The 25,758-nt window shown below is 37.6% G+C and overlaps 1 protein-coding gene across 1 annotated transcript in view; it reads left to right on the forward strand.

Moving 5' to 3' along the window:
• DCHS2 (dachsous cadherin-related 2) overlaps positions 1-25,758 on the forward strand; it is a 255,941-nt gene that overhangs the window by 146,710 nt on the left and 83,473 nt on the right. Inside the window, exons 4-10 of the mRNA XM_032332739.1 lie at positions 9,110-9,346; positions 10,868-11,884; positions 14,679-14,866; positions 16,197-16,296; positions 20,280-20,437; positions 22,464-23,307; positions 25,393-25,632. Of these exons, the coding sequence (XP_032188630.1) occupies positions 9,110-9,346; positions 10,868-11,884; positions 14,679-14,866; positions 16,197-16,296; positions 20,280-20,437; positions 22,464-23,307; positions 25,393-25,632 (2,784 nt within the window). The remainder of the gene's footprint in view (positions 1-9,109; positions 9,347-10,867; positions 11,885-14,678; positions 14,867-16,196; positions 16,297-20,279; positions 20,438-22,463; positions 23,308-25,392; positions 25,633-25,758) is intronic.

Here is a 25,758-nt window from a genome sequence, read left to right on the forward strand (position 1 = left end):
TTAACGTGGGCTGTGAGTAATATAGCAGACTCTGTTTTTCTTTATTTCAAGGGCAGATCGTTTTCTAATGTTAATTTTAAGCTCACATTTCATGACATGTAATGATTCTCATAATTCTTCATGATTGCCACTTTACTACATTTAGAACGTTTTGATATGTAGCTAATAAATTAAAACCACAACTCATTCCATAAGGGATGTAAGCCTTCTCATGCCAAAATAAATAAATAAATAAATAAATAAATAATGACTTCCTTTTATTGGTAAGAGGCTAAAATTACTCACAAAACCTAATCAGTATGTGTTGCTTTTGTAGGAAACAAAAGCATATTTGGGAGTTTTCTTATTAATTTTTCCAGTATAAGTTCACAGATTTTTGCGAACACCATAATTCAGCTCCCTTATTTAGTGGAGAAAGAAATTGAGGGTGAAAGGGATTCAGTGAATTGCCTAAGGATACACAGTGAGTATATGGCAGAATTGGACTTAAACCTTTTCCTGTAACCACCATCTGTCCCTTATTACTCTGTCTCGGATGATAACATTTTTCAATATCTTTTCTGTCTATTGCCTATTTGAGCCTTACATCAACTTATGGTATGGGTAAAGTAGATGCTTTTGTGTCCATCTGCAAATTAAGAGAATAAAGAACTTCAAGTCTTAAGTGACTAGCTGAGGGAAACAGTAACAAACCTGACACTTGAATTTACCTCTTAAGACTTCCCTTTTAAGGCTCCTTCCATTATTATGCTTTTTTTTTCCCTTTTAAACTAAACACAAAGCTAAGATAGAGTTTCATTGTCTCAACTAAATACGATAGAAAAATGTTCTATCATTGTGGCTTCTTGTATAAGCCTCTCTGAAATACCAAATTATCTCCTGGTGTATTTGCTCTTTTCAATTGGCTGCATAAAATTTAGTGGAATCTTCCAAAATGGCTATGTTTTTCTTAAGAATCCTTTTCATTGTCATTATGTGACAAAGTTTTCAGTCCATTCCATTCCTTTCAGCCACTACAACTTAGTAACCCAGATTTGTGTATGAAATCGATAGCATAATGTCACTTATTTACTGAGTAAGTTTCTATATTCTCACAAACTGAATATAGGAATGGCATCATAAAAACCAATAACCAAAAAGGTATTGTTATGGACAACCCATAGTTTTGGGTCTGTCTCTGTTTTTGAGAAAACCACACTTACAGACTCCCTGTTTGGTGATGATTATGATTCTGTGTATTTGTTTGTTTGTTTGAAGTAGGCTCCATGTCCAGCATGGATCCAAGTGCAGGGATTGAACTCAAGACTCTGAGATCAAGATCTGAGCTGAGATCAAGAGCTAAATGCTTAACCAACTGAGCCACCCAGAGGCTCCTTGTACTTGTATTTGTTCTTAACTATCCCATAGTTTATAAGTCTAGTGGTGACACGCAGGTTATTTTCTGTCTATGAGTGACCACCTTGGTTAAGAGCATCTCATCTTTTTCAGGATATTAGAGTTTGAAAGTCAGTATTGCTTAATTAATAGAATTATATGTATGTTAGATTTTAATTAAGAGAGGGCCTTTGAAGGGCATCTTGGTTCTTTCCATAGTTTGGTGACCGTGGCCATTGCTGCTATAAACATCGGGGTACAGATGGCCCTTCTTTTTACGACATCTGTATCTTTGGGGTAAATACCCAGGAATGCAATTGCAGGGACGAATGGATAAGGAAGATGTGGTCCATATACACTATGGAGTATTATGCCTCCATCAGAAAGGATGAATACCCAACTTTTGTAGCAACATGGACCGGACTGGAAGAGATTATGCTGAGTGAAATAAGTCAAGCAGAGAGAGTCAACTATCATATGGTTTCACTTATTTGTGGAGCATAACAAATATCATGGAGGACAAGGGGTGTTAGAGAGGAGAAGGGAGTTGGGGTAAATTGGAAGGGGAGGTGAATCATGAGAGACTATGGACTCTGAAAAACAACTGAGGGGTTTGAAGTAGCGGTGGGGTAGGAGGTTGGGGTACCAGGTGGTGGGTATTATAGAGGGCATAGATTGCATGGAGCACTGGGTGTGGTGAAAAAATAATGAATACTGTTTTTCTGAAAATAAATAAATTAATTTAATTTTTAAAAAAAAGAAAAGAAAAAAAAAGAGAGGACCTTTGTCTTTAAGTTCTTTAATTAGCTCATCAATTAAAAAATATTTTATCCCAACACTTTTCTCTATTTAAATAAGAAGTGACAAGGTAAAGACATAGGCAAACATTATACACATTATAATTGGTATGTACAAACCCAAACACTCAGTAATTCAAGCATAAAATAACCAGAGCTCATGAACAACCAGTAAATGAATCAACTTCTATTTTTCTAAAGTTAAAGTTTGTCCCCTGCACTGGTGGATAATGATAATGTGCAAGTGTCATGAAAAAAACTGAGAGCCAAGTAATCACTGTACCTTAAAATATGAAAATGTAAATCCATAAATTCTAAACTGACAAATATATAAGCAGGGAGAGCTATTCATTTTATTGACCATCTTCACATTTATTACATATATAAATATGCACATTTATAAGAAACATATATTATAGAGCTATATATAACATTTTCTGGCCCCTCCACTTTAAAAAAAATATTTACTTATTTGAGAGTGAGAGAAAGCATGTAAGTGGTGGGGAAGGGCAGAAGGAGAGGGAGAGAGTTTCAAGCAGAATCAAAACAGAGTCAAGGGAGAGTTTCAAGCAGAATCCAGGCAGAGCATGACTCAGAGCTTGATCCCATGACTCTGAAATCATGATCTGAGCAAAAACCAAGAGTCAGATGCTTAACTGACTACACCACCAGGCAGCCCTTGTCCCTCAATTTTTAATAGACACCTCAGTTTATTAAAAAATAATGGATTCAGAAGGACTTAAATGTGAGTAATAAATCCATTAAAATCCTAGAGGAGAACTCAGGTAGTAACCTCTTTGATCTTGACCACAACAACTACTTGCAAGACACATCCTATGAACTATTGAGACTTTGTCAAAATAAAAAGCTTCTGCACAAAAAGAGAAGGAGTCAACAAAACTAAGAGGAAACCTGGGAGAAGATATTTACAAATGACATATCACATAAAGGGTGGGTATCCAAGAGCTATAAAGAACTTATTAAGCTCAACACCCCCACAAAAAATAATAATCCAGTCAAGAAATGGGCAGAAGACATGAACAGACACTTCACCAAAGAAGACGTACAAATGGGCAACAGATACATGAATAAATGTTCCATGTCATTGGTCATCAGGGAAATACAAATGAAAGCCACAATGAGATATCACCTGTATCAGTTAGAATGGCAAAAATTAACAAAACAGGAAACAACAAATGTTGGTGAGGATGTGGAGAAAAGGGAACCCTCCTACACTGTTGGTGGGAATACAAGCTGGTGCAGCCACTCTGGAAAACAGTATGGAAGTTCCACAAGAAATTAAAACTAGAGCTACCCTAAGACCCAGCAATTGTATTACTGGATATTTACCTCAAAGAAACAGACATAGTGAAAAAAAGAGGCATCTGCACCCTAATATTCATAGAAGCAATATCCACAATAGCCAGACTGTGAAAAGAGCCAAGATGTCCATCAACAAATGAATGAATAAAGATGTGGTTTATATATACAAGGGATTATTACCCAGCTATCAGAAAGGATGAATACCTACCATTTGCATCGACATGGATGGAACTGGAGGGTATTATGTTAAATGAAATAAAGTCAATCAGAGAAAGACAAGTATCATATGGTTTCACTCATATGTGAAATATAAGAAAGAGGGCAGAGGATCATAGGGAAGGGAGAGAGAACTAAATGGGAAGAAATCAGAGAGGGAGACAAAACATGAGAGACTCTTGACTCTGGGATACAAGTTGAGGGTTAAAGAAGGGGATATGAGTGAGGGGAGTAGAGATCAGAATATCTAAAAGCCTGAAATGTTTGTTTTTAGAAGTAGCCCAGGTGATTCTGATGCAAGTGGCCACAGGATATCTTTCAAAACCCTAAAGAGCCCTAGGACTTAGTAGAGTAATCTTAGACACCTAAGGAGGGCAGATCACTGGTGAAATGCAAGGAGTTGTTAGGAAAGGCTGACAAAAAGTCAGCAAACACGGATATAACCAAAGGAAGGAATCTAAGAGCAATCAAGGAGCATCATGTAGCCAGTAGATTGTAGGAATCAAGGACCATAAAGATGGAGACAACTTCTGGTTGCTCATCTTTCATCTGGTGGTGGGGGTTATAAAATACTAGATGATTCTCACCAGAGATAATATGCTTTTAAATAGCAGTGTGACCATAGTACAGATATTTATTTTATTAGATTTCACAATTTATGTTATTGTGGTACATTTTGCTAGTAGTTTGAGTATTTATAACATTTTTTAAAAGATTTTCTTTATTTATTTGACAGAGAGATCACAAGTAGGCAGGAAGGCAGGCAGAGAGAGGAGGAAGCAGGCTCCCTGCTGAGCAGAGAGCCTGATGCAGGGCTTGATCCAGGACCATGAGGTCAGTACCTGAGCGGAAGGTAGAGACTTACCCCACTGAGCCACCCGGGCACCCCTATAACATTATTTTTGTTTGTATCTTGGGAATCACATGTTCAAACTGTGTATATAGATAATTTCTATAAAGCATGATATAACTTAATTTCAGCAATTTATTGACTCAAACACAGGTCTCCTAAATATATTCATTTGATGTTTCTAAAATTTCTATTGATAAATATCCTTGAGACTTTTTATATAAAAATCCCATGTTTAGAGAAGAGTTTTGGGCAGTTATTTTTCAAGACACACATATTGAAGTCCAGTCTCAATCTTCACAGTTATATCCATTTCCTATATAGGAAGGTAGTATATATATTTTTGTAACAAACATACCTTCTTTTTCTGGATATCTATCTATATCTATATCTATATCTATCTATATATATTTCTAATTGCAAATTAACATGTTGTCTTAGTCCGTTCAGGCTGCTCTAACAAAATACCACAGACTGGGTGGCTAAATAACAGAAATTTATTTCTCATAGTTCTGGAAGCCACAAGTCTGAGATCAAAGTCTGGCCAATTCAATTCCTGGTAAGAGCTCTTCCTGGCTTGTGGACAGTTACCGTCTATTTTCACATGGCAGAGAGGGGGTGAGCTCTCTGATATCTCCTCTTCTGAAGATGCTAATCCTATAAGATCAGGGCTCCACCCCTATGATTCCATTTAACCTTAATTACTTCCTCCAAGGGCAGCCATACTGGGGGTTAAGACTGCAACATAAGGATATTTAAGAGATGAAATTCAGTCCATAGCACATATGCTCCTTAGAACTATAGGAATATAAGAGAGAAAGTTAACTGTCCCATGATCTCAACCTATAGGAGATGATCTCTCTTGATTGCTGTTCAGATCCTTCCATGTTTTCCAGGATGCATATTTTTCTGTGTGTGCATGTGGGGGGATGGTGTAGGATACAAATAAAGTATGTTAGTGTTTATGATTATACTTTACATATTGTTCTGTACTTTTCCCATATAAAATGTAGCATGTAAAGTCTTTCTAGATGAAAACATGTATACTCATTCTTTTTAGATGCCACATTAATATTCTATCATATTAATCTATCACAATGGATTGAACCATTGATTTTTTTTCTCATGCTGTCTCTTTAAGGGTGGGAACTCAGTTTCCCCTCACCCTCCCACCTTCCCAGATACCAGTCTTCTAATTTTTTAAAATTCCAGGTTTTAAGTTCTACTGGTTATAAGAACCCATGAAATTCAGCTCCTCTGGTTTTCAAAGCCAAATATTATGGGGATTCATCCATCCCAGGCAGGCTTTCTGGAGTGGGGGTCTATTTCTCTTGTCCTTGCCGTCACTGTCCCTCCCTCCTGCAGACAGTTCATGAGTCTGTTTAGTTCCAGATCATGTCTCAATACTTCCTGCCACATCTCTTATTATTAGGATACTAAATTATTGTTTATATATTTTCAAAATGTTGTCTTTTGATTTTATTTATAAATCATTAAGTAAATTAAAGAATACATGAATGAATAAGAGAGATCAAAACTTTAATTAAAATACCTGTTAAATTTACGATAAGCATGTGCACACAGACCACTGTGGGATCATAGAAGGTGGATCTATAACAAAGTGGAGGGTATATGAAGGTCACCTGCACCAGGAAAGTTTTGAGCTGTGCTTCAAAATGTGACCAGAAGACAGAGAACATGAAGAAGTTGTTCTAGGAAAGGGGTACAAGCAATCTAAATGGAAAAGAGTAAGGTCTGTCCTGGAATTCATAAATAGTTCACTGTGTCTGGAACAAAAAGGACTGCACAGAGATAGGCTATGGAAGTGAAAAGGGCTCACTTACCAACGACTTGGTCAATGATAGAAAAGGCATTTGAACTTTACCCTGAAACCCTGGTGAGGTACCGACATGTCTAGACTTGGATTTTAGGAAGATTATTATAATACAAGTATGAAAAATGGTTCAGAAGGAGACCTCTGAAGTTGGAAAGACCAAATTGTGGTCTAGTGGAGGCAGACAAGGTGCCTCCTTAGTGCAGTGGGCAATGCATCAGTCTCATGGTTGAGGCAGACATTAACCTTTTCATTGTCATAATTATCAAGAGTGGAAAATGGGTGAGTCTGGTGGTGGATATTAAGGATGGCACGTATTGCATGGAGCACTGGGTGAGGTGCATAAGAGAAATTTTTAAAATTTCTCTATAATTGGAACTGAGTCAAATCTAGAAGAATATATACCCGGAGAGCAGGGATGACTAGGGGTAGAGGGTCTTTTCATTTATTTCTGGAGGCAGACACTTCTGTATTATTTGAATTGTTTAACCAAGCATAGACTTTAATAATAAAGAAATTTTAAAGCTCATCAATAACAGATGGTAACAATCTGACATAGAAATTTCTGTGATAATCATTGAGTGCTTGGTGGATCACCAAATCAGTATGAACCCAAATTTTAATAAGGCTGCTACACCTGGTATAATAATACTTGGTTACACTAATATTTTAAAAGTATTCTAATAAACATTGTTTATACTCTTTTTTTGTAATAGTCCCATTGTAGCTGGAACCATGTGTTCACTGATCAAACTTGGAGCGTGTTCAGGAGAAATGAACCATGAACGAAAGGACTTAAAATAATGTTAGATAAGGAACGGCTACAGAAAATGGGGACACTCTGCCCAGGGCAGGCTGGACAAGATATCTGACCTCAGTTACTGATGGTGTGTTATGCCAAAGAGAAGTAAAACATGTTTCATTACATTCCTAATAGAAATAGAAATAAGGGATTAGTGCTGGAAGAGGACAGATTTGACATAAAAAAAGAAAGAAATTGAATGGCTATCCTCTTTTTTATGGCTAGAAAGCCAACAATTCAGATGTTTTGGCTATCTTCTCATAAACTGACAAAAATTGCTGTATTCCTTCATTTAGCTTATAGTTATAGCCCAACTGTATTATGATAGATCCCACAAAGTTCAGCTACATTTATTTGTAAGGAAATTCATGTGATAAGTTTGTGTGGTTTTTTTATTTCTCATTAAAAAAACTAACACATTCATTTTTGAAATTGGCTATGTTATATCTGTTTTCATGTTTTCAGATTAGCACATTAAAGGGTGGTGTTCATAATATTAAATAGTTGGTTTTCTCAGCATTACTGGATCCTTCCCCAACTTAACCATTCATACCTTCTCTTCTCACCCACCCTATGTATAGAAGCCTAACTTGCCACTCTTGTCCCCATGGTTTTAGCAGTTTTTTCCTTTTTAAGATTATTTATTTATTTAGAGAGAGAAAGAGAGAGAACCTAGTGAGCAGGGGAGGGGCAGAAGGGGAGAGAGAGAGAAGCAGACTCCCCATTGAACAGGGAGCCCAATTTGGGGCTCAGTCCCAGGACCCCAAGATCATGATCTGGGCTGAAGTCAGATGCTTAACAGACTGAGACACCCAGCCCTCCCACGCCACCCTCTACCATGGTTTTAACACTGATTCAAGTTTTCTTACCCACAGCCATCAACATTGTATCTTCTCATCAACAAAGATGGAACCAGCTAATAAAGAGGGCTGTCCTACACCATCTAGTTCAGGTCAGGTGTCAAATAACTCAGAGGATGACATTTCAGTTTCATTCTGTAGATTTAGGATCCTGATCCCTGCTCAGATTGTGATCACCCTAAAATCCTCCATTAGCTGAGATTAATTTGGATTATGGTGTATATTCGGCCTTCCCATCATCCTGGGCTGGTAATATGGTTGTTAAGACCTAACAAAGGAAACACAATTTATGTTTACTGCTGAACTGATATACTTTCAGGATCTCTAATCTTTAAGCTCTGGGGAAATATTACTTACCTGGTGGAATTTGGACCATAATTTTGCAAATATGCTCAAGCTCTTGGATTGGAAAGCAGATGCATTAGGGATCTCTAGTAATGAAACCAATGAGAGAGAGAGAGAGAGAGAGAGAGAGAGAGATAATAAGAAGATAGATAGAGGTAGATGTAAAGAGATTTATTATAAGGAATTAGCTCATGTGATTATGGAGGCAATCAAGACCCAAGATCTACAAGTGAGTTGGTCAAATGGAGATCCAGGAAAACCAATAGTGAAGTTCCAGTCTGATGCTCGTCATCTCAAGATTTAGGAAGAGCTGATGTTTCAGTATAATTCTGAAAGCAGGGGAAAAAAAAAAAAAAAACAACTAATGTCTCATTTTGAAGGGAATCAGGCATGGGAAATTGCCATTTGTCAGGGAAGTATCAGTCTTTCTGTTGTATTTAGGCCTTCAACTGGTTTATGGAGCCCCATCCACATCAGGGAGGACAATCTGCTTGAATTAGTCTACCTGTTTAAATATTAATCTCATCCAAAACACCATCACAGAAACATGCAGCATAATGTTTGACCAGAAGTTTAGGCACCCCGTGGCCCAGTCAAGCTGACATAAAATTCACCCTCACGGTGGGGTTAGCAGACCCAGGGTGACTGTTGCTCATCAGTGTTTACTGCATGTTCTCTGTTTTTCAATTCTTTTTCTCTCCTACCCAGGAATTATTTACTTAACGTCAACTCTTAGTCATTTGGAATCAACTACACTTTTGTTGATGGTCTGTGCTCGTGATGGTGGTGGGCTCACATCTGTCATTAATGCTGACATCACTATACACATTCTTCAGACAACTCTGGCACCCGCTGAATTTGAAAGGCCTAAGTATACTTTCTCAGTTTATGAAGATGTACCTGAAGATAGTCCTGTGGGAACAGTGAAAGCGAAAGAGTCCTCGAGTAAGTACTTACGTCGTGTGCCTTGTTAAAATCCATTATTGGAACACTTCCTGTTTTTCTTAAGTTGTGTAATCATGACTAAATCTTTTCCTTTCTCCATGCAGAAAGAATGGAGACCACACGATCTGTGGCTCACTCTCTGTACTTTCAACATTATTTCTATCCTACAATTTTTCCTAATCAAAAAAGTAATAGATACTTTTGAAAAGTTTAAAATAGAGAATGATTATAATCTAGAAAGTATACATCTATAACCTACTCCTCCAAACACACAAATGTGCATACACACACATTTAAAAAAAATTTTAATCTTCTTTTTTTTAAAGATTTTACTTATTTACTTGAGACAGAGAGAGAAACAGAGAGAATGAGCAGGGCATGGGAAAGAGGGAGAGGAAGAAGCAGAGACTTTCCACAGAGCAGGGAACCTGACGTGGGACTCGATCCCAGGACCCTGGGATCATGACCTGAGCCAAAGACAGATACTTAATTGACTGAGCCACTCAGGCACCCCACACTTTAAAAATTTTTTGTGAAAAGGGGAGAAGGGTGGGGGGATGGGTGAGTCTGGTGGTGGGTATTAAGGAGGGCACATATTACATGGAGCACTGGGTGAGGTGCATAAACAATGAATTTTGGAACACTACAAAAAAAGAAAATTAAATTTAAAAAGAAACTAAAAAAAAGAAAGAAAATACATCCTGCTATATTTGTCATTTTAAAACTTTCCTTTACCGTCCACTTTATATATTGAGGACAGTTTTCCAAGTAACTGGACATCATTCTGTTTCATTAAAAAAAAAGTTTGCATAGTATTTTGACTTAGATATAAAGATATTTTCTTGAAACATTTTCCTTTTGCTATTAATTTGAATGATTTATAGCAGTTTTTTTGTAGTCCAAATAATACTTAAGCAAATATTCATATATGATTTATGAGGGTTTCTCAGCAGAGTAGATTCCTAGAAATGAATTATTTGTCCAAAGATCTTGTTCTGCTCTCAGTCCACTTCTTCTCTGTCCTCTTTTCCTTCTCTTAAACTTTGTGGGGGGTATTTGCCATTCGTAGGTAGATATCATTGAGAAGCACCAAGCATAACCTTAACTCAGCTTCCCCAAATATGTAAAACAGGCATCCAAATTATTTTCTGAATATCTTTCCCTTTTACTTAATGCAGAATGATTGAAAGGAAGAAAGTGAAACCTGTGCCTTGCTCCTTGTCCATTGGGCATTACCTTTGTCTGCTAATACATCTTGACCATGGTGTCCACCTTTCGTAGATTTTGGAGTGCTGAGGAGGTTATGTCATTGCATTGTGTTTTCCATGGATGTAGTGTATATCTGGAGTATATATGTATATATAGACACAAACATATATATATATATATATATATATATACACATATTAATGCTTTTAAGTTTTCAGTGTTTCCAGTAGGTGCATTCCAGTAAGTGTATAAGGTGATCGCTTTTTCTTTCTGTTTTGTTTTTTTCTTTTCCTTCCCACTCTTTTTTTTTAGATTCCTCAGAGCCGATTTTTTACAGAATCTCCTCTGGTGATCTGGACAGAAAGTTCTCTATTCACCCATGGCTGGGTGTCATTCGAACCCAGAAGCCTCTGGATCATGAAACACAGCCCGTGGTTGTGCTGACAGTGCAGGCTCAGCTTGGCAGCTCCCCAGCCTACAGCAGTACAGAGGTCAACATAACTGTAATTGACGTCAATGACAACCACCCGGTATTTCCCAAAGCCTCTGATGCTGTTAAAATACCTCGGACCACGTTGCCCGGCACAGCCTTGTACCTCGCCCGTGCACAAGACAAAGACAGTGGGCGGAACGGATTCATCAGATACACGATTGCAAGCCAGACTCCAAGCATCTTTGCCATCGACGCTGGGCTGGGGGCGGTGTACCTCAATGAGAGTCTGCGAAGTCCCGTGCCCCGGAAGTGCACGCTCGCTCTGCTGGCCCAGGACCTGGGCGTCCCTCCTCGGGCATCCCTGCTAGTGCTGACAGTCGTGATTGAGGAACAGGAGCAAAGCCCATCCTTGACGTTCGAAAACTTGGTCTACCAAGTGGAAGTCAGCGAGTCTCTCTCACTGATGACCCAGATCCTGCAAATACAGGCTTTCCCGCTTGGCCCACAGTGCACAACGTCGCGCCTCTGGTACGCGCTGGAGCCCAGCACGGACTCCTCTGTGTTCGGCGTCCGCCCTGACACGGGTTGGATTTATTTGCGGCGACAGCTTGACTATGAATCCACACAGACATATAATTTTAGAGTGTTTGCCTGGATCCCGGAGGACAGATTGTCGCAAAATGTGAGCACTTCAGTAATTGTTCATGTCCTGGATGAGAATGACAATTCCCCTACCTTCTTGCATGATGTGTTGTTTTTGAAAGTCGAGGAGAGTCCTGTTCCCCAAGGGGTAATAGGCAAAATTACAGCAATTGACAGAGACTCGGGAAAGAATGGACAGCTGTCATATTTCCTTTTGTCTGATGGAAAATTCTTCAAGATGAATCCTAAAACAGGTAGCATTTTGTAGCTTCCACTTACTCCTTTAAAGTCGAAATGAACTAAACTCAAGTCTTTTAGTGATAACATTACAAACATGCGGTTTAAAATTAGTTTCTAGTAGATACCTTATTCAATTAAAGAATTGTGATTTTAAAATGGAAGACAAAATTGAATAAAATTTTACCTGTAATGGTTCACACTTCTCTTGCCTCACACCGGCATATTGCCAATATACGGTTCTTATTCTCAATTAGAGCTACAATCAGAATTGGACTGGAGAAATCCCTGTGCAGAGTCTGATTATCCCCCCGACCATTCTACTTTACTTATAGATGTTTTTTTTTTTAAAAAACCCAAATAATGTTTTATAAACTATAAATGTCATCGATGTAAAGCTAGAAAAAAATCCATTAATTATAATTGCAAAATCACTCTATTGATGTCTTTCTCCATTCTCATTCTGATAAGGGAACCATAGTGAAAACGGCAAATATTTCCACTGAATTTTTTCTCCAAGTCTTCATTATGAGTTTAAATATTAAAATTCTATTGTATTTTAAAATTTATAGTGCAGAAATTTACAAGGATTTTAATTCTGCAACCACCTCCAAATGAAATATGTTCATACAGCAACTGTATAGCTGAAGAAACTTGAGACTCAGAGAGTTCAAAGAACATAACCTGGGGCTCAAAGAGAGCCCCAGGTTATGGAGCTGGAAGGAAATAAGAGGAGGCCATCTGTAGAATGTGATTCGTACCCCCTGCCCCATAGTGGGACAGAATTTGAATCCAGTACTGATGAACGTCAAGCCTTTTTTCTCATAAAAGGCCTGCTGTGCGAATTAGAACAGGTGCCCCCTCCTCCAGCAGATGGAGCTTTACACCAGAGTACGTGACTGGCCAGGAAGGCTGCGAAGTGTTCAGCTCCCATTCACTCCCAGGCTGGAAAGCCCTCTGCAGGGCACAAACTGCATAGCAGTGCAGGATGATTGGTTTTCTTGTGCCTTCCAGATGCTAGGTAGTTTTGTAGGTCTTCTATTTCCACTTGGGACTTAAAAAAAAAAAAAAAAAAAAAAAAAAGTTAAAGCATACAGTTGGTTTCCCCCATGATTTTCTGTCTCCTACAATTAGTACAGTGCCCAGCCTCAGAAGACCAGGTGTCCTTTCCTAGAATTGTTATATGGCATGAAGCAAGTAGCTTAACCTCAGAGCTCAATTTCCTTACCGTGAATAGAAGAGATAATTCTTGACATGCTCCCTGTTTTGCTCTGAGGGGGAAAGAGTTAAAGTCTGTGAAGGGGCTTGCAAGACTACATTCTCACAAACGATTCCCATTCTCCAGGGCTGGGTACAGGGTGACCACACAGGGGTCGAGGGCACTCTTCAGAGCATGGCAGGCCTGCCTGTCTTCCACATTTCTACATCCTGGTGCTCAGCAGTTGGCATGGTGTCTGGGACTAGCTCCCCTGGAAGCCTACGGCGGCGTCCCCCATGCCCAGGTCCAGGCTGAGCTTCGAAGTCTTTTCTTCACTGACTTTCTAACTGTGGCTTGCCAATCAGAGTTGGTTCATCAGGTAAAACTCTGCTTGCCATTCAGGGTTTAGGGTTTTCAGAGGAGAAGTACAGTTTGGAGCTTTAAAAATGCAGTTGTTGGAGATGTGGATTTTGTTGCAGATCACACTTCTCATAAACATTTATATAAATGTAGTTTGTAAGTAGATGGACATAGTAAATATAGCACATTTCACCTCAACAATTTAGCAATTTACCCAAATATGAATTTTCCTTCTTTGGCTTCTGATTTCACTCTTTGTTTTGTTCTACACACTTGTCATTTCATTTGGATGAAGAGGGCAAAACCAATCTTAGAAATGGTAATGTTAGCTGGAAGTTACTTCATATTGACTTTCTCACAAATAGTTATTTCCATATATAGTGAGGGAAGTAATGGCTGGTGGCACTCTGCAGCAGGAGCTAGGCTGTCTGGAGAGACCGTGTGGCCTCCAGTGGTCCTTGGCATCAGGTAGAGGCAGCTATGATTTTATGCCTGAGTCTCCATGGCTGAACCGTGATGGAAGTTTCTAGAAAACAGTGAGGAAAAACATGGAAAATAAGGCTTGCAAAACATTGAGTTACTCTCCATGGTAATGCAATGGATAGTGGGAAGTCACTATCCATTGCAACACATAGTTTTGCGACATAAAGAACTATTTCCATAAAAACTAAACCATTGCCTGTAGAATGAATTTGATTTTCAGGAAGGTATTTTGGCATTATTTTAAAGTAATGATAACAACTGTCACATTTGTAATAATGCACAGCTTACAAAAGACTTTAAAATTTAGAATTGTATTTGTTTCCGATAGCCCTAGGAGGTATGCTAGGGAGAGGTCCTTCCATGTCTAAGGTAGAGAAATTGGGACCCAAACCCTGAACTTTCAATATCAGAGCTGAAGTGCTTTCCATTATTTTGTGTGGCAATATGGAGAGGGATATGCTACAATTTTAAATCTTCTAAATTATTACTAAGTTCCCATGAAGTATTTTATCATTTACTTTTATAAATTCATTTTTTAGTTCAGATGGTGGATGGCAGACAGCTTGAAATACAAAGAAGGACAAATTGGAGATGGCATTTTCAGGAGAAACTTCAGAAAATTTAACAGTAGAGCCGAATTGCCAATGTACATCAACTTAGAAATGATGTATTTACTCTGGGTTTTATGCCTGGTTTTCCTTTTTGTGAATGAGCTGGGATGGGGTCATTCTAGTACCTAGTGACAGCCTCTTGTTCTCTCTGCTCCTTAGGTGAATTTATCAGTTGGGTGGCATTGGATCACGAGCTTCAGGTGCACCACCAGGTGACTGTCCTAGTGACTGATCATGGCTCCCCGCCACGGAACACCACCACGGTGGTTTATGTCTCAGTGACTGATATCAACGATAACAGGCCATATTTCCCACAGTGTCTCCCTGGAGAGGAACTGCACGTCAAGGTTTGTGGAGTGAAGTAGTCTTGCAGTGATTTTGTAATAATCTTAGTCGTTTGTTTGGAGCACCATCTTGTGGTAAAAAGTGTGAATTTATCAAATCAGTCTCGGTGTGGCAATGCATAAGTCTCCAGAAGATCTAAAAATTGTGTACATGTCAAAAAAAAAAAAAAAAAGAAAAAAAGAAAGAAGACCCCTAAGTAAAGAATAAAATAAAATGGTTATATGTGCAATCTGGGATCACACATCCAGTTGTATGATAATGTGGTTTTTCCTTTGTACGGAAACATAATGGTGCCCCACTATCAGTAATGCTCAGACATGGATTGTTTTCCCACTAATTTGCATGCATCTCTTGATGCCAGAGCTCCTTATAGGCAACTGGTACACGCCTCTAAGCTGGTGAGTTAAATATAGGGGAACATCTGTAGCTCTAAAATAGAAATATGTGCAACCAGAGACTATAAAATTTGGTCTTTGGTAGCGCCTGCCGAAATTTCTAATTATATTTATATGATTTCCTCTTTTTCATTTCCATGTTTTCTATGTTTTATAGTATACATAATAAATTAGAATATTTGTTCATGTACATAATTAATAAACATATCTTGGAGGTATTTATACTTTTTTAATGAGTGGGTTATAGGAGTATAACCCAGCTGTTGTTTGACAGCTGTTGCTCCAACTGAACTGGACATTCAAATTGTGCTCAGATATGCATATTGAACAACACAAAAAAGGTACTGAAACAGTTCATAACTTTAAACTATCTTCCAAAGCTGTATTTAAAGAAAATCCTACCAAGGCATTTTTAGAGTATCATTTTGATTTTCACTTACATCATTAAAACATCCCATGGTAGGGTAGCAGGACTCTATACTTGGGAATTCAACTCCCCATGTACATTTCAATATTCCATGAAAGTTCCTGTTAACTACTGAGGTATGTTACCTGTATCAGGTGTGTTTCCTGAAATAAAGGCTTATATTTATCTTTAGCATATTTTTGACCTTTTAAAACATGAGAAGATGCTAGAAATTCTTAAAATATATCCAAAATCTATGATTAGTCAATTTGATTTTTTTCTCAAGATTAGTTCAAATGCTGAAGATAATTTATTCAAATTGAATTTGTCCAAATTTGTTCAGATTTATAGTATTGTTTCTTTTCATGGATTTGCATTTTTAAAACTTTTATATGACAGACATTTGGGTTACAGGTGGGTCTTAACATAGTTTTAAAAGTGCTTAGTAGCAATGTGTTCTTTCACTTAAAGGTTCGTATTTCTTTCTAAAATTTCACTGACCAATTTTTAAGACGTTTGTTTTAATGACAGGTTCTTGAAGGTCAGCCAGTAAATATGTTGGTTACAACTGTGTTTGCAAAGGATTTCGATGAAGGAAACAATGCAGAAGTTGTATATTCAGTATCTTCAGGTAAAAGTCGCCCTTCTTAAAGGATTAGGAGGTTTTAAAATTTCTTCTTTTGTCTACCAACTCTCTACTATCTTCTGGGAAAATGATTAATGTTGAGAATAACACCAGGTGCAAACAAAATACATTTGTGATTATCTAGAATCACCTTATTTTTAAAAAAATGTAAAAGTTTAGTGTAAAATCATAGTAGTTTTTCTGTGTCCTAAATAGAAACCAACCAACCATACACATTAAATGGATAATGTTCAATAATCTGAAATAAAATCAACCTTTATTGAAAGTAAAGTAGTAGTGAATCAAAATTGGTATTAAGTATAAAGAAATATGATAATGAATGCCAAACATCTATGAATCTCTATGAAGACTAAATATTCTTTTTTTTAAAAAGATTTTATTTATTTATTTGAGAGAGAGAGAGAGAGAAGGAGTGAGAGGGCATGAGTTGGGGGGAAGGCAGAGGGAGAGGGAGAAGCAGACTTCTCACTGAGCAGGCAGCCCGACATGGGACTGCATCCCAGGACCCTGAGATGATGACCTGAACTGAAGGCAGAGGATTAACCCACTGAGCCACCCAAATGTCCAAGAAGACTTAATATTCTTAAGGTCAGAGTAAATCATACTTAGAAAATGTGACAGTACATGTATCTGTATGTATGTTGGAACTTCATTGAGAAAGGCTCATGTTTATGTTTTTCTTTTAGAATGCACAGGTCTCAGATTTGTTCTGGTGATTAGCTTTAGTTGGCATTATATTTTACACTAGTTTTAAATATATTTTTTGCTTTTTCATGTTTGTCGTGAAATGTGACATGTTATTTCTTGTTACTAATGCTTTCTCTTTTTCTCAAGAAAGAAAGAAATTCTTTTTTAAAATCACTAACATTTTACTTATTTTTTAAAGGATTTATTTATTTGACAGAGAGAGTTGTTGTGGGGGGAGACAGAGGGAGAGCAGAAAGAAAGAATCTCAAGCAGACTCCCTGCCAACTGCCAAACCTGACAGAGGGCGGGATCTCAGGACCCAGAGATCACGACCTGAGCTGAAACCAATAGTCTGTCAGTCAACGACTGAACTACACAGGAACCCCCCATAAAAATCACTATCATTTAAAAACTGAAGCAGATTTTCAAAAATCTCACTCACCATAACAGAGAAAAACCATAGGGTGTTGGGGCAGATTTACTGTGAAGTAATGAAGTTTAAGTTTCGGGTCCCTTCACTTGAGGAGCTCCTCTGGGATAGGAGTAATTGGCAGTAGACAATTTGTATTTGTAACATTGTTGTATTTTTCTTAAAAGAGAGCCCTTCACATTATCAGGACCAAATCAGGACCATCCTGTTTAGAGCATAAGGAGGAGCATTTCAAAAAAAGACATTCAAGACCTTTATGTAGGAAATTACAAATTATTCATGAAAGACCTTAAAGAAGAAAGATATGAAAAGACCTATCATGTTCATGCTTGGGAAAGTACAAGATCTGAAAGGCAACATATTCAGTGATAATGAGCCTGCACACACACATACACATGCAAACACACACAGAAATTAATATATTGAGACATAATCCTGAAGGAATTTCCTAGAAGAAAATAAAACCAGGCTATATATTATTCAAAGATATATGGACTAGAAAGATAAACCACCACTTTAGAAAAGAGGCTAGTTACAGGGAAGAAGGAGGGGAATGAGATTTGGGGGTAGACCCAGTTCCTCTGCTGTACTTATACTATGTTATTTATTTAAAACTTTTGAAGACATTCTGGGAATTGAGTAATTTGGAAATGTTTTCATGGGTGTTCATCATCTATTTCCAAATATTTGAAATATTGATTTTTTCAAAATTAGCTTTGAAAATGATACTTATATAAAAAAATGGTAAAAAATAAAAAAAATAATGGTGTATATTATGTTAGTCATACCTTTGCTTTTACTTCATCCAATTGCTAAATAGAAGCAACCACAAAATAAAAGAAAAAATAGAAAGGTAAAAATAAATATAATGAAGGATGCCTGGTTGACTCGGACAGTTAAGCTTCAGACTCTTAATTTCAGTTCAGGTCATGATCTCAGAGTCGTGAGATTGAGCCCCACCCAAGTTTAGCGCTGCGTGTGGAGTCTGGGATTCTCTTTCTGCCCCAACACTCACCACTTGTGCTCTCTCTCTTTAAAAAAAAAAGAGAGAGAGAGAGAGAGAAGGGAAAATAAATAAAAATAAATATAATGCAAAAAAAGACATGTATAACACTTATGAAAATTTCAGTAGGGGCGCCTGGGTGGCTCAGTTCGTTAAGCATCTGCCTTCAGCTCAGGTCATGATCCTAGGGTCTTGGGATAATGCCCCACATGGGGCTCTCTGCTCAGTCGGGAGTCTGCTTCTCCCTCTGCCTCTGCCTCTCGCTCCACTCTCTCTCTCTCTCTCTTTCTCTCTCAAATAAGTAAGTAAATAAATCCTTAAAAAAATAAATAAAAATAAAAATAATTCATATAGTATTCATGTAAGAATAAATAAATGGCTCAAAGCGTTGAAATCACAACTAATAGATTTACATAATTTCTTGCTCTATCCTCTAACTTTCTTAAGGGCAGGAGTTCTTTTTTATTTGTCTTTCTATTTCCTATGACTGGTAAAGTGTCTGTTCTGTGATAATGACTCATCAAAATGGAACAAAAGAATGAAAGAGAGCCACTAACTAACTCCAGGCTTCGTCAAGAGTTTTTTGGATTGTTTGAAGTGTTTAAATTGTATTAAAGAATATAAATCTGTTATTTAACAAAAAACCCATATAATCAATTTGATTAGAAGTACCAGTATGGAGACGCCTGAGCGGCTCAGTTGGTTAATCATCTGCCTTCGGCTCAGGTCATGATCCCGGTGTCCTGGGATCGAGCCCCACCTCGGGCTCCCTTGCTCATGGGGAAGCCTGCTTCTCCCTCTTGTCCTGTCTGCCGCTTCCCATGGTTGTGTTCACTCACTCACTTCTCCATCAAAAAAATAAGTAAAATCTTAAAAAAAAATAGAGGTACCAGTATGAACTTATGACATTCGTTAGTATGTGCACTGAAAAAGGCCAGAAACAATGACTGGCCTGGAAACACCCTCTTAGGTTCAGAATATAACCTCCCAATACCATGTTCCACCAGAAGGAATCAGGAGTCCTTGAAGAAATGGCTGACTCCAGGTCTTGGACAGGAAATCATTACAAGATGAGTCTGTGCCATTTTGTTATACCAGATATAAGGGGCTTACTAAAGACTTCTAGGGTCATATTAGAAAAGTTCAGGAATCAACTTTAAAAGAATCCTGAAGTTCAAATATGGGACAATTTGAACATAAAGAAAAATAATGGCAATAGGTTGAAACCCTGCAAATGTGTTTAAATTCACGCTTAATGATTTTTAAAACAGAGGTAAGCAAACCTTTAATTATCATATTTGGAGCCCAGGAGGAGGATGGTAGAGAACCACTCCATTATTTTGAACATTGTTAAATAAAAGCTTGGCATCAAGTATTTATCCTGACTTTCCTATAATGAACTGTTCTCTAGGGTCATCAATAAGTAGAGATTCATGTTGAAATATATCCAGAAGAAACGATAGGGTTTCGGGGATTTGCTTCCAAGGAGGATGGTAAAGGGGAATATGGTAAAGGGGAAGATTGGTCATGAGTTGATAATTATTGAAGCCAGATGACAGGCACAGTCATCTCAATGCAATCTCAATATAAGGTCAATGTCATCTTTGTGCAGAGCTCAGTATATCATCCTGTCTACTTTTACACATGTTTGAAAATGTCCATAGTAAGCCAGTCAAAAATCAATTATGTTTCCTGTCTATATTTTAGGATTATTTTATGTTTGTACACTCTGAGAGCCTAAAACAAACAAATCTTCAAAATTATCACAGATGTACGTAGATTCATTAATTCTGCTTTCTGCATTGTCAGTTAACATCAATTTCTTAATCTGTGTGTGTGTGTGTATAGAAGACAGTTCTGATCACTTCAAGATTGATGCCAACAGTGGTGAAATAAGAACAACCACAATCCTTTCATATACCTATAGACCTTCCTACAGGATGACCGTAACTGCCAGTGACCAGGGACAGCCTCCTCTTCAAGGCCAGGCCGTCATTAATATCCAGGTAATGTTCTGAAAAAATGCTCAACATCACTCATCATCGGAGAAATACAAATCAAAACCACAGTGAGATACCACCTCACACCAGTCAGAATGGCTAAAATTAACATGTCTGGAAACGATAGATGCTGTCGAGGAATCAGAGAAGGGGGAACCCTCCTGCACTGGAAGATGGTATGAAGGTTCCTCAAAAGGTTAAAAATAGAGCTACCCTATGACCCAGGAATCGTACTACTGGGTATTTACCCTAAAGATACAAATGTAGTGATCCAAAGGGCCACGTGCACCCGAATGTTTATAGCAGCAGTGTCCACAATAGCCCAACTATGGAAAGAGCCTAGATATCCATCAGCAGATGAATGGATAAAGAAGATGTGGTATACACACACACAGACACAAACACATACACATACACACACTGAAATGTTACTCATTTGGTGAAATCTTACCATTTACATCAACGTAGCTGGAACTGGAGGGGTAATTATGCTGAGCAAAATAAGTCAGTCAGAGAAAGACAATTGTCATATGGTTTCACTCATATGTGGAATATAAGAAACAGTGCAGAGGATCATAGGGGAAGGGAGGGAAAACTGAATGGGAAAAAATCAGAGAGGGAGACAAACCATGAGAGACTGGTTCTTAACTGTAGGAAACAAACTGAGGGTTGTTGGAGGAGAAGTGGGGGGAGTGTGGGGTAACTGGGTGGTGGGCATTAAGGAGGGTACAGGTTGTGAAGAGCACTGGGTGTTATATGCAACTGTCAAATGACTGAATTCTACATCTGAGACTAATGATGTATTGTATGTTGGCTAATTGAATTAAAAAATATCCAGGTAATGTTCCATCAACATATAGTGTGAAAAGATGTTCAGAAGGTTTTTGTTAGCTTTTTATGTAAATGTGTACAATGAAGATAGCTTAAATACATGAATGCCAATTTTAGAGAACATTTCAATTTCAATTTAAACTAATTAAATTTTATTTTTATTATTAAATATTATATATTAATTTTATTATTAAATTTAAATTTAATTTAATTTAGAGAACATTGCAGATTTATGTGTCTTTTTATTATCACTTGAGAGATGATTAGATCCCAGTAACTTTTAATTTTAACTTTGTATAGTTCCTGACAAGATTATTTTACTTTTATCACTACATAGACATTTATGTTGCTTTGCTTATGAAGAGCAGAAAAGTGTATCGTCTTTTACTTTTTCCTAATCACAAGGACCTGGTAAATTTGTGGGAGAAACTTGTATGTAAACAAGGGTCAATAATATATCATGTAGTTCTCTGTCATTATTTTTAAATTTAGAGAAGTCACTTGAGAACCATATTTAAAGGCTTTGCTTTAATCATAATGAGCAAACAACTTGTGGGAAGTCTTCATTGTAGGAGAAATTCACAATCACCAGTCAAAAATGAGATGATTGTGCATAGCTAGATTTCTTTGTTCATGCATGTGATAATCACTAATATTAATACAGATATGTATAATAATCAAAAATATATATTCCTAAGAATTCTGTTTACAAATTATATTCTTTACTGATTGAGGATGTGTGGGTTAGGAGAAAATTCTATATCGTAATATTTCCACATCTCTGGTTTCAGATAAACAAAGACACATGATACATAAATGTGCACAGATGTTGTCATTATGGATATATTGGTGTCTAGGATTTAGAGTAATTCGAGGAACTATCCATCCCACATTCTCATTGAAGAATCACAAAGCTACAGTTCAGTTTAACTATAGCATGGTCTCACCAAACCCCATTTCACTCATTAGAACAAACAGGGAAGTAGAAAGTTCTGTATTTTCTTATCTCCTAGATGTTATGAAATTTTCAATCTTCAGAGATATACTGGAATTATACAATAGAAAAAGACATTTTCTCACCAATTAACATATGCGTATCATACAAATGGAAGGAATTAGCTTCAAAGCAATGTCATCACGTCTATTGGTTCAACTCTTAAAAAGGACCCAAATCAACAACTCCTTTTCCTTCTTATTTCAGGTGATACCACTATCTCAAGGGAGAGCTCTCATTTCTCAGAATATTAGACACTTAGTTTTACCCGAAAACTTGAAGCCTGCAAAAATAATGAGTTTGTTCAAGTCACCTGATCACCTTCAACAATATCATAATGGAAAGATACATTTCAGCATTGCTGAGGATGACAAGGATGGTCACTTCGAAATCGACAGCTCAACAGGAGACTTGTTCCTTTCTAAAAAACTTGATTATGAAATGACATCTCATTACCTTTTCAGGGTGGTTACTCAAGACAATAGCAAAAGCCCTCCCCTGAATAGCACAGTCTTCCTGAATATTGATGTGGAGGATCAGAACGACCATTCCCCATCTTTCCAAGGAGAGCTCATTGTGATAAGTGTCGAAGAGAATGTCCCTGTAGGAACTCTGGTGCATGTCTTCAATGCCAAAGATGGGGATGGCAGTTTTTTGAACAGTAGAATTCAATACTTCATTGAATGCCACCACCCTGAGATGAGTCTCTTTCTCATCCACCCCTCATTCGGCACATTAGTCACTGCATCCCCCCTTGACAGAGAGAGGGTTCCAGCTGTCACCCTGACGGTCACTGCATCGGACCAGGCTGTGAACGTAACAGACCGGCGATTGCAATCCCTGATGGCAAAGGTCATGATTTTGGATGTAAATGACCACAGCCCCACTTTTATGTCTTTCCCCATTGCCCACATCAAAGAGGATGCCACGGTGGGCTCCTTGGTGCACCACATAAGTGCTCAAGATCCAGATGAAGGAAGAAATGGAAGAGTAACATACAGCATCCTCTCAGGAAATGAAAACATGGCGTTTACGCTGGACGAGTCATCAGGTAGTCTCTCATTGTCAGTTAAAGTCTCTGATCACTGGCTCACATTTGTCTGCTTCATTTTCCTCTGTTAAAATGACAGTTCTTGAGGTGTATAAGCTTTAAGGAAATGTAACTTGCTTTACTGTTTAGCTCATGTAAATGAAAGGCCCAGGGGTTGTACTCAGACAGCCGCCTGTAACTGACCTATTTGTTAATATTGATGATGCTTTGTTGCCAGCTTACATTTCATGGGATGAATATATACTAGCAAACTTCACTGCTCTGCACTGTAGATCTTCACAGGGTGGGAGATGGTACCAAAGTGAATCAAGGCACAGCATGTGTAATCATCAGCATTATCCAAAGACTTTAGAACGGAAACTTATCTTTGAGATCATACAAATATCCATTTGTTAGTAGCTGGAAATACTGTATTTTTAAATGGTTGGATTGATATGGGCATGAGTACCTTTACTTCCCACATCAGCCATAACATTTTATTTTTGGCAGAAACAATTATTCACAGTCCACTCTGTAGAAATGTCACTCACTGTCACTGCTCTTGCCTTGCTATCACCATGTTGCCCGATAACGTCTACTAAAAGTTTTATGCATTTTGATGGAAGGCTACATGAATGCAGTGTCATTCTTATGAAATTGGTAAAGAACACCCTCAACCTGATTTTCAGGATATATAGAAGTCATTTTGCATGAGTCTTAGAAAAAACATCTCAGATGTGTACCATTTGGCCCAACTGTTCATTAAGAACATTATTTGGAATGGGGCTGAATGTATAGGATTTGGAAATCATGATTCCAGGCTGGCTATATACGGTTGGAAAATTTCATCAAAATATTTATTAAATCCTGTACATATGGTTCCATTCTGAGGCATGCATGACCACCAGCTAAAAGCCCAACTGACAGAGAGATAGTCCAGACCCAGCTGCTGATTTCTGTGAGAGCTGGGGTCTCCAAGGACCTGTTTCAACAATACTTAAAATGTTTTCCAACATGGCTAAGGAAAGTCTATTTCAGATCGTTAAAGTAAATGGATAAAATTAGAATTGTGCCTCAGTAATATAGTTATCATGACTCTGAACTGTACTGGCTGTTTCAGTTGAGATATTTTTCAAAGACATAAATGATATGGCCGAATGCATTCAGAGGAGACAGGCTATTTTTCTTCGTGAAGCTCACATTTCTTAAAGCACAGTGAGTTTTGCACCAACTTTGGCTCTGAAGTGCAGAGGGATCAGTACTGATTGAAAAACTACTTTATAAAATCTAAATCTGCAAGCTTCTTTAATTATTTGAAGGTAAGTTCTCATAGGATGAGTATATGCTAGAGAAGCAAACAGCAGTCTTCAAAGGAAAAAAATGTGATGATTGGAATCATGTGAGAGCTACATATGTGCAATACTTTAACTATAATACTGTTTAGATGGGTCATATGCTTAAATGGCAGTAGGATGGAGACATATTCTGTTTGTGAAGTTTATTTCCTGAGTTAGTCTTCCTATTTTTTGTTAGGAAAAAAAAAAAAAAGATAGTTGACTGAGACAGTATAAAGAGACTATAACTCTTTATCTTAAGGAATGTACCCATACTCTCCTTTTTGTAAATGACATGAAGTGTCATTGGACATGGAAGCACTTACTGTTACAACCTAGATTTTTGGTTTGTATGCTTTTCTTTTGCTTTTTAAGTAGGCTCCATGCCCAGTATGGGGCCTGAGCTCAGGACCCTGAGATCAGGAGTTGCATGCTCTACCGACTGAGCCACCCAGGTGCTGCTATGCTGGATTTTTTTTAAATGAAAGTAAAAAAATAATTTAGATGTAATCATCTCTGTAGGTAAAGGTATATGATAATTTCTGAATTCTCATTCATCTTTATAATTTAAACCAGAATGACCCTTTTGACTGAAAGTTACCTTTTTATTCTTGAAAATATATAAACTTCATGTTGGTTTCATAAAATTTATTCTTTAGCAAAGAAAGCTTCAGGACAGTTAGCAGGTTAAGTAAGTTAGACAAAGGGAGAGTAAGCACAACTTCTCTAGAAAATGTTTATTATATATTGTTCTTTTTCTTTTTCAAATCAGGTTTACTAACAACCACCTGTCCTTTGGATTATGAAATAAAGCCTCAGCACATTCTGACCCTTCTGGCCCTTGATGATGGCACACCAGCACTTTCTTCATCCCAGACTTTGACGATCACTGTTCTTGATGTGAATGATGAGGCACCCGTGTTTCAGCAGAACCTTTATGAAGCTTCAGTTAAAGAAAACCAAAATCCAGAGCAGTTTGTCATAAGGGTTGAAGCTATGGACAAAGATTCAGGTAATTTAAAAATAGGGAAACTTGATAATTAATGCTAAAAACAAAAATTCACATACTTGAAATTAGTATGGCCCAGGAAAATGAAGACAAGTGCTAGTTTTTTCAAACTTCTAATACCTCTATAAT

The sequence above is a fragment of the Mustela erminea genome, chromosome 2 (assembly GCF_009829155.1).
Source record: "Mustela erminea isolate mMusErm1 chromosome 2, mMusErm1.Pri, whole genome shotgun sequence".
Classification (NCBI taxonomy): domain Eukaryota; kingdom Metazoa; phylum Chordata; class Mammalia; order Carnivora; family Mustelidae; genus Mustela; species Mustela erminea.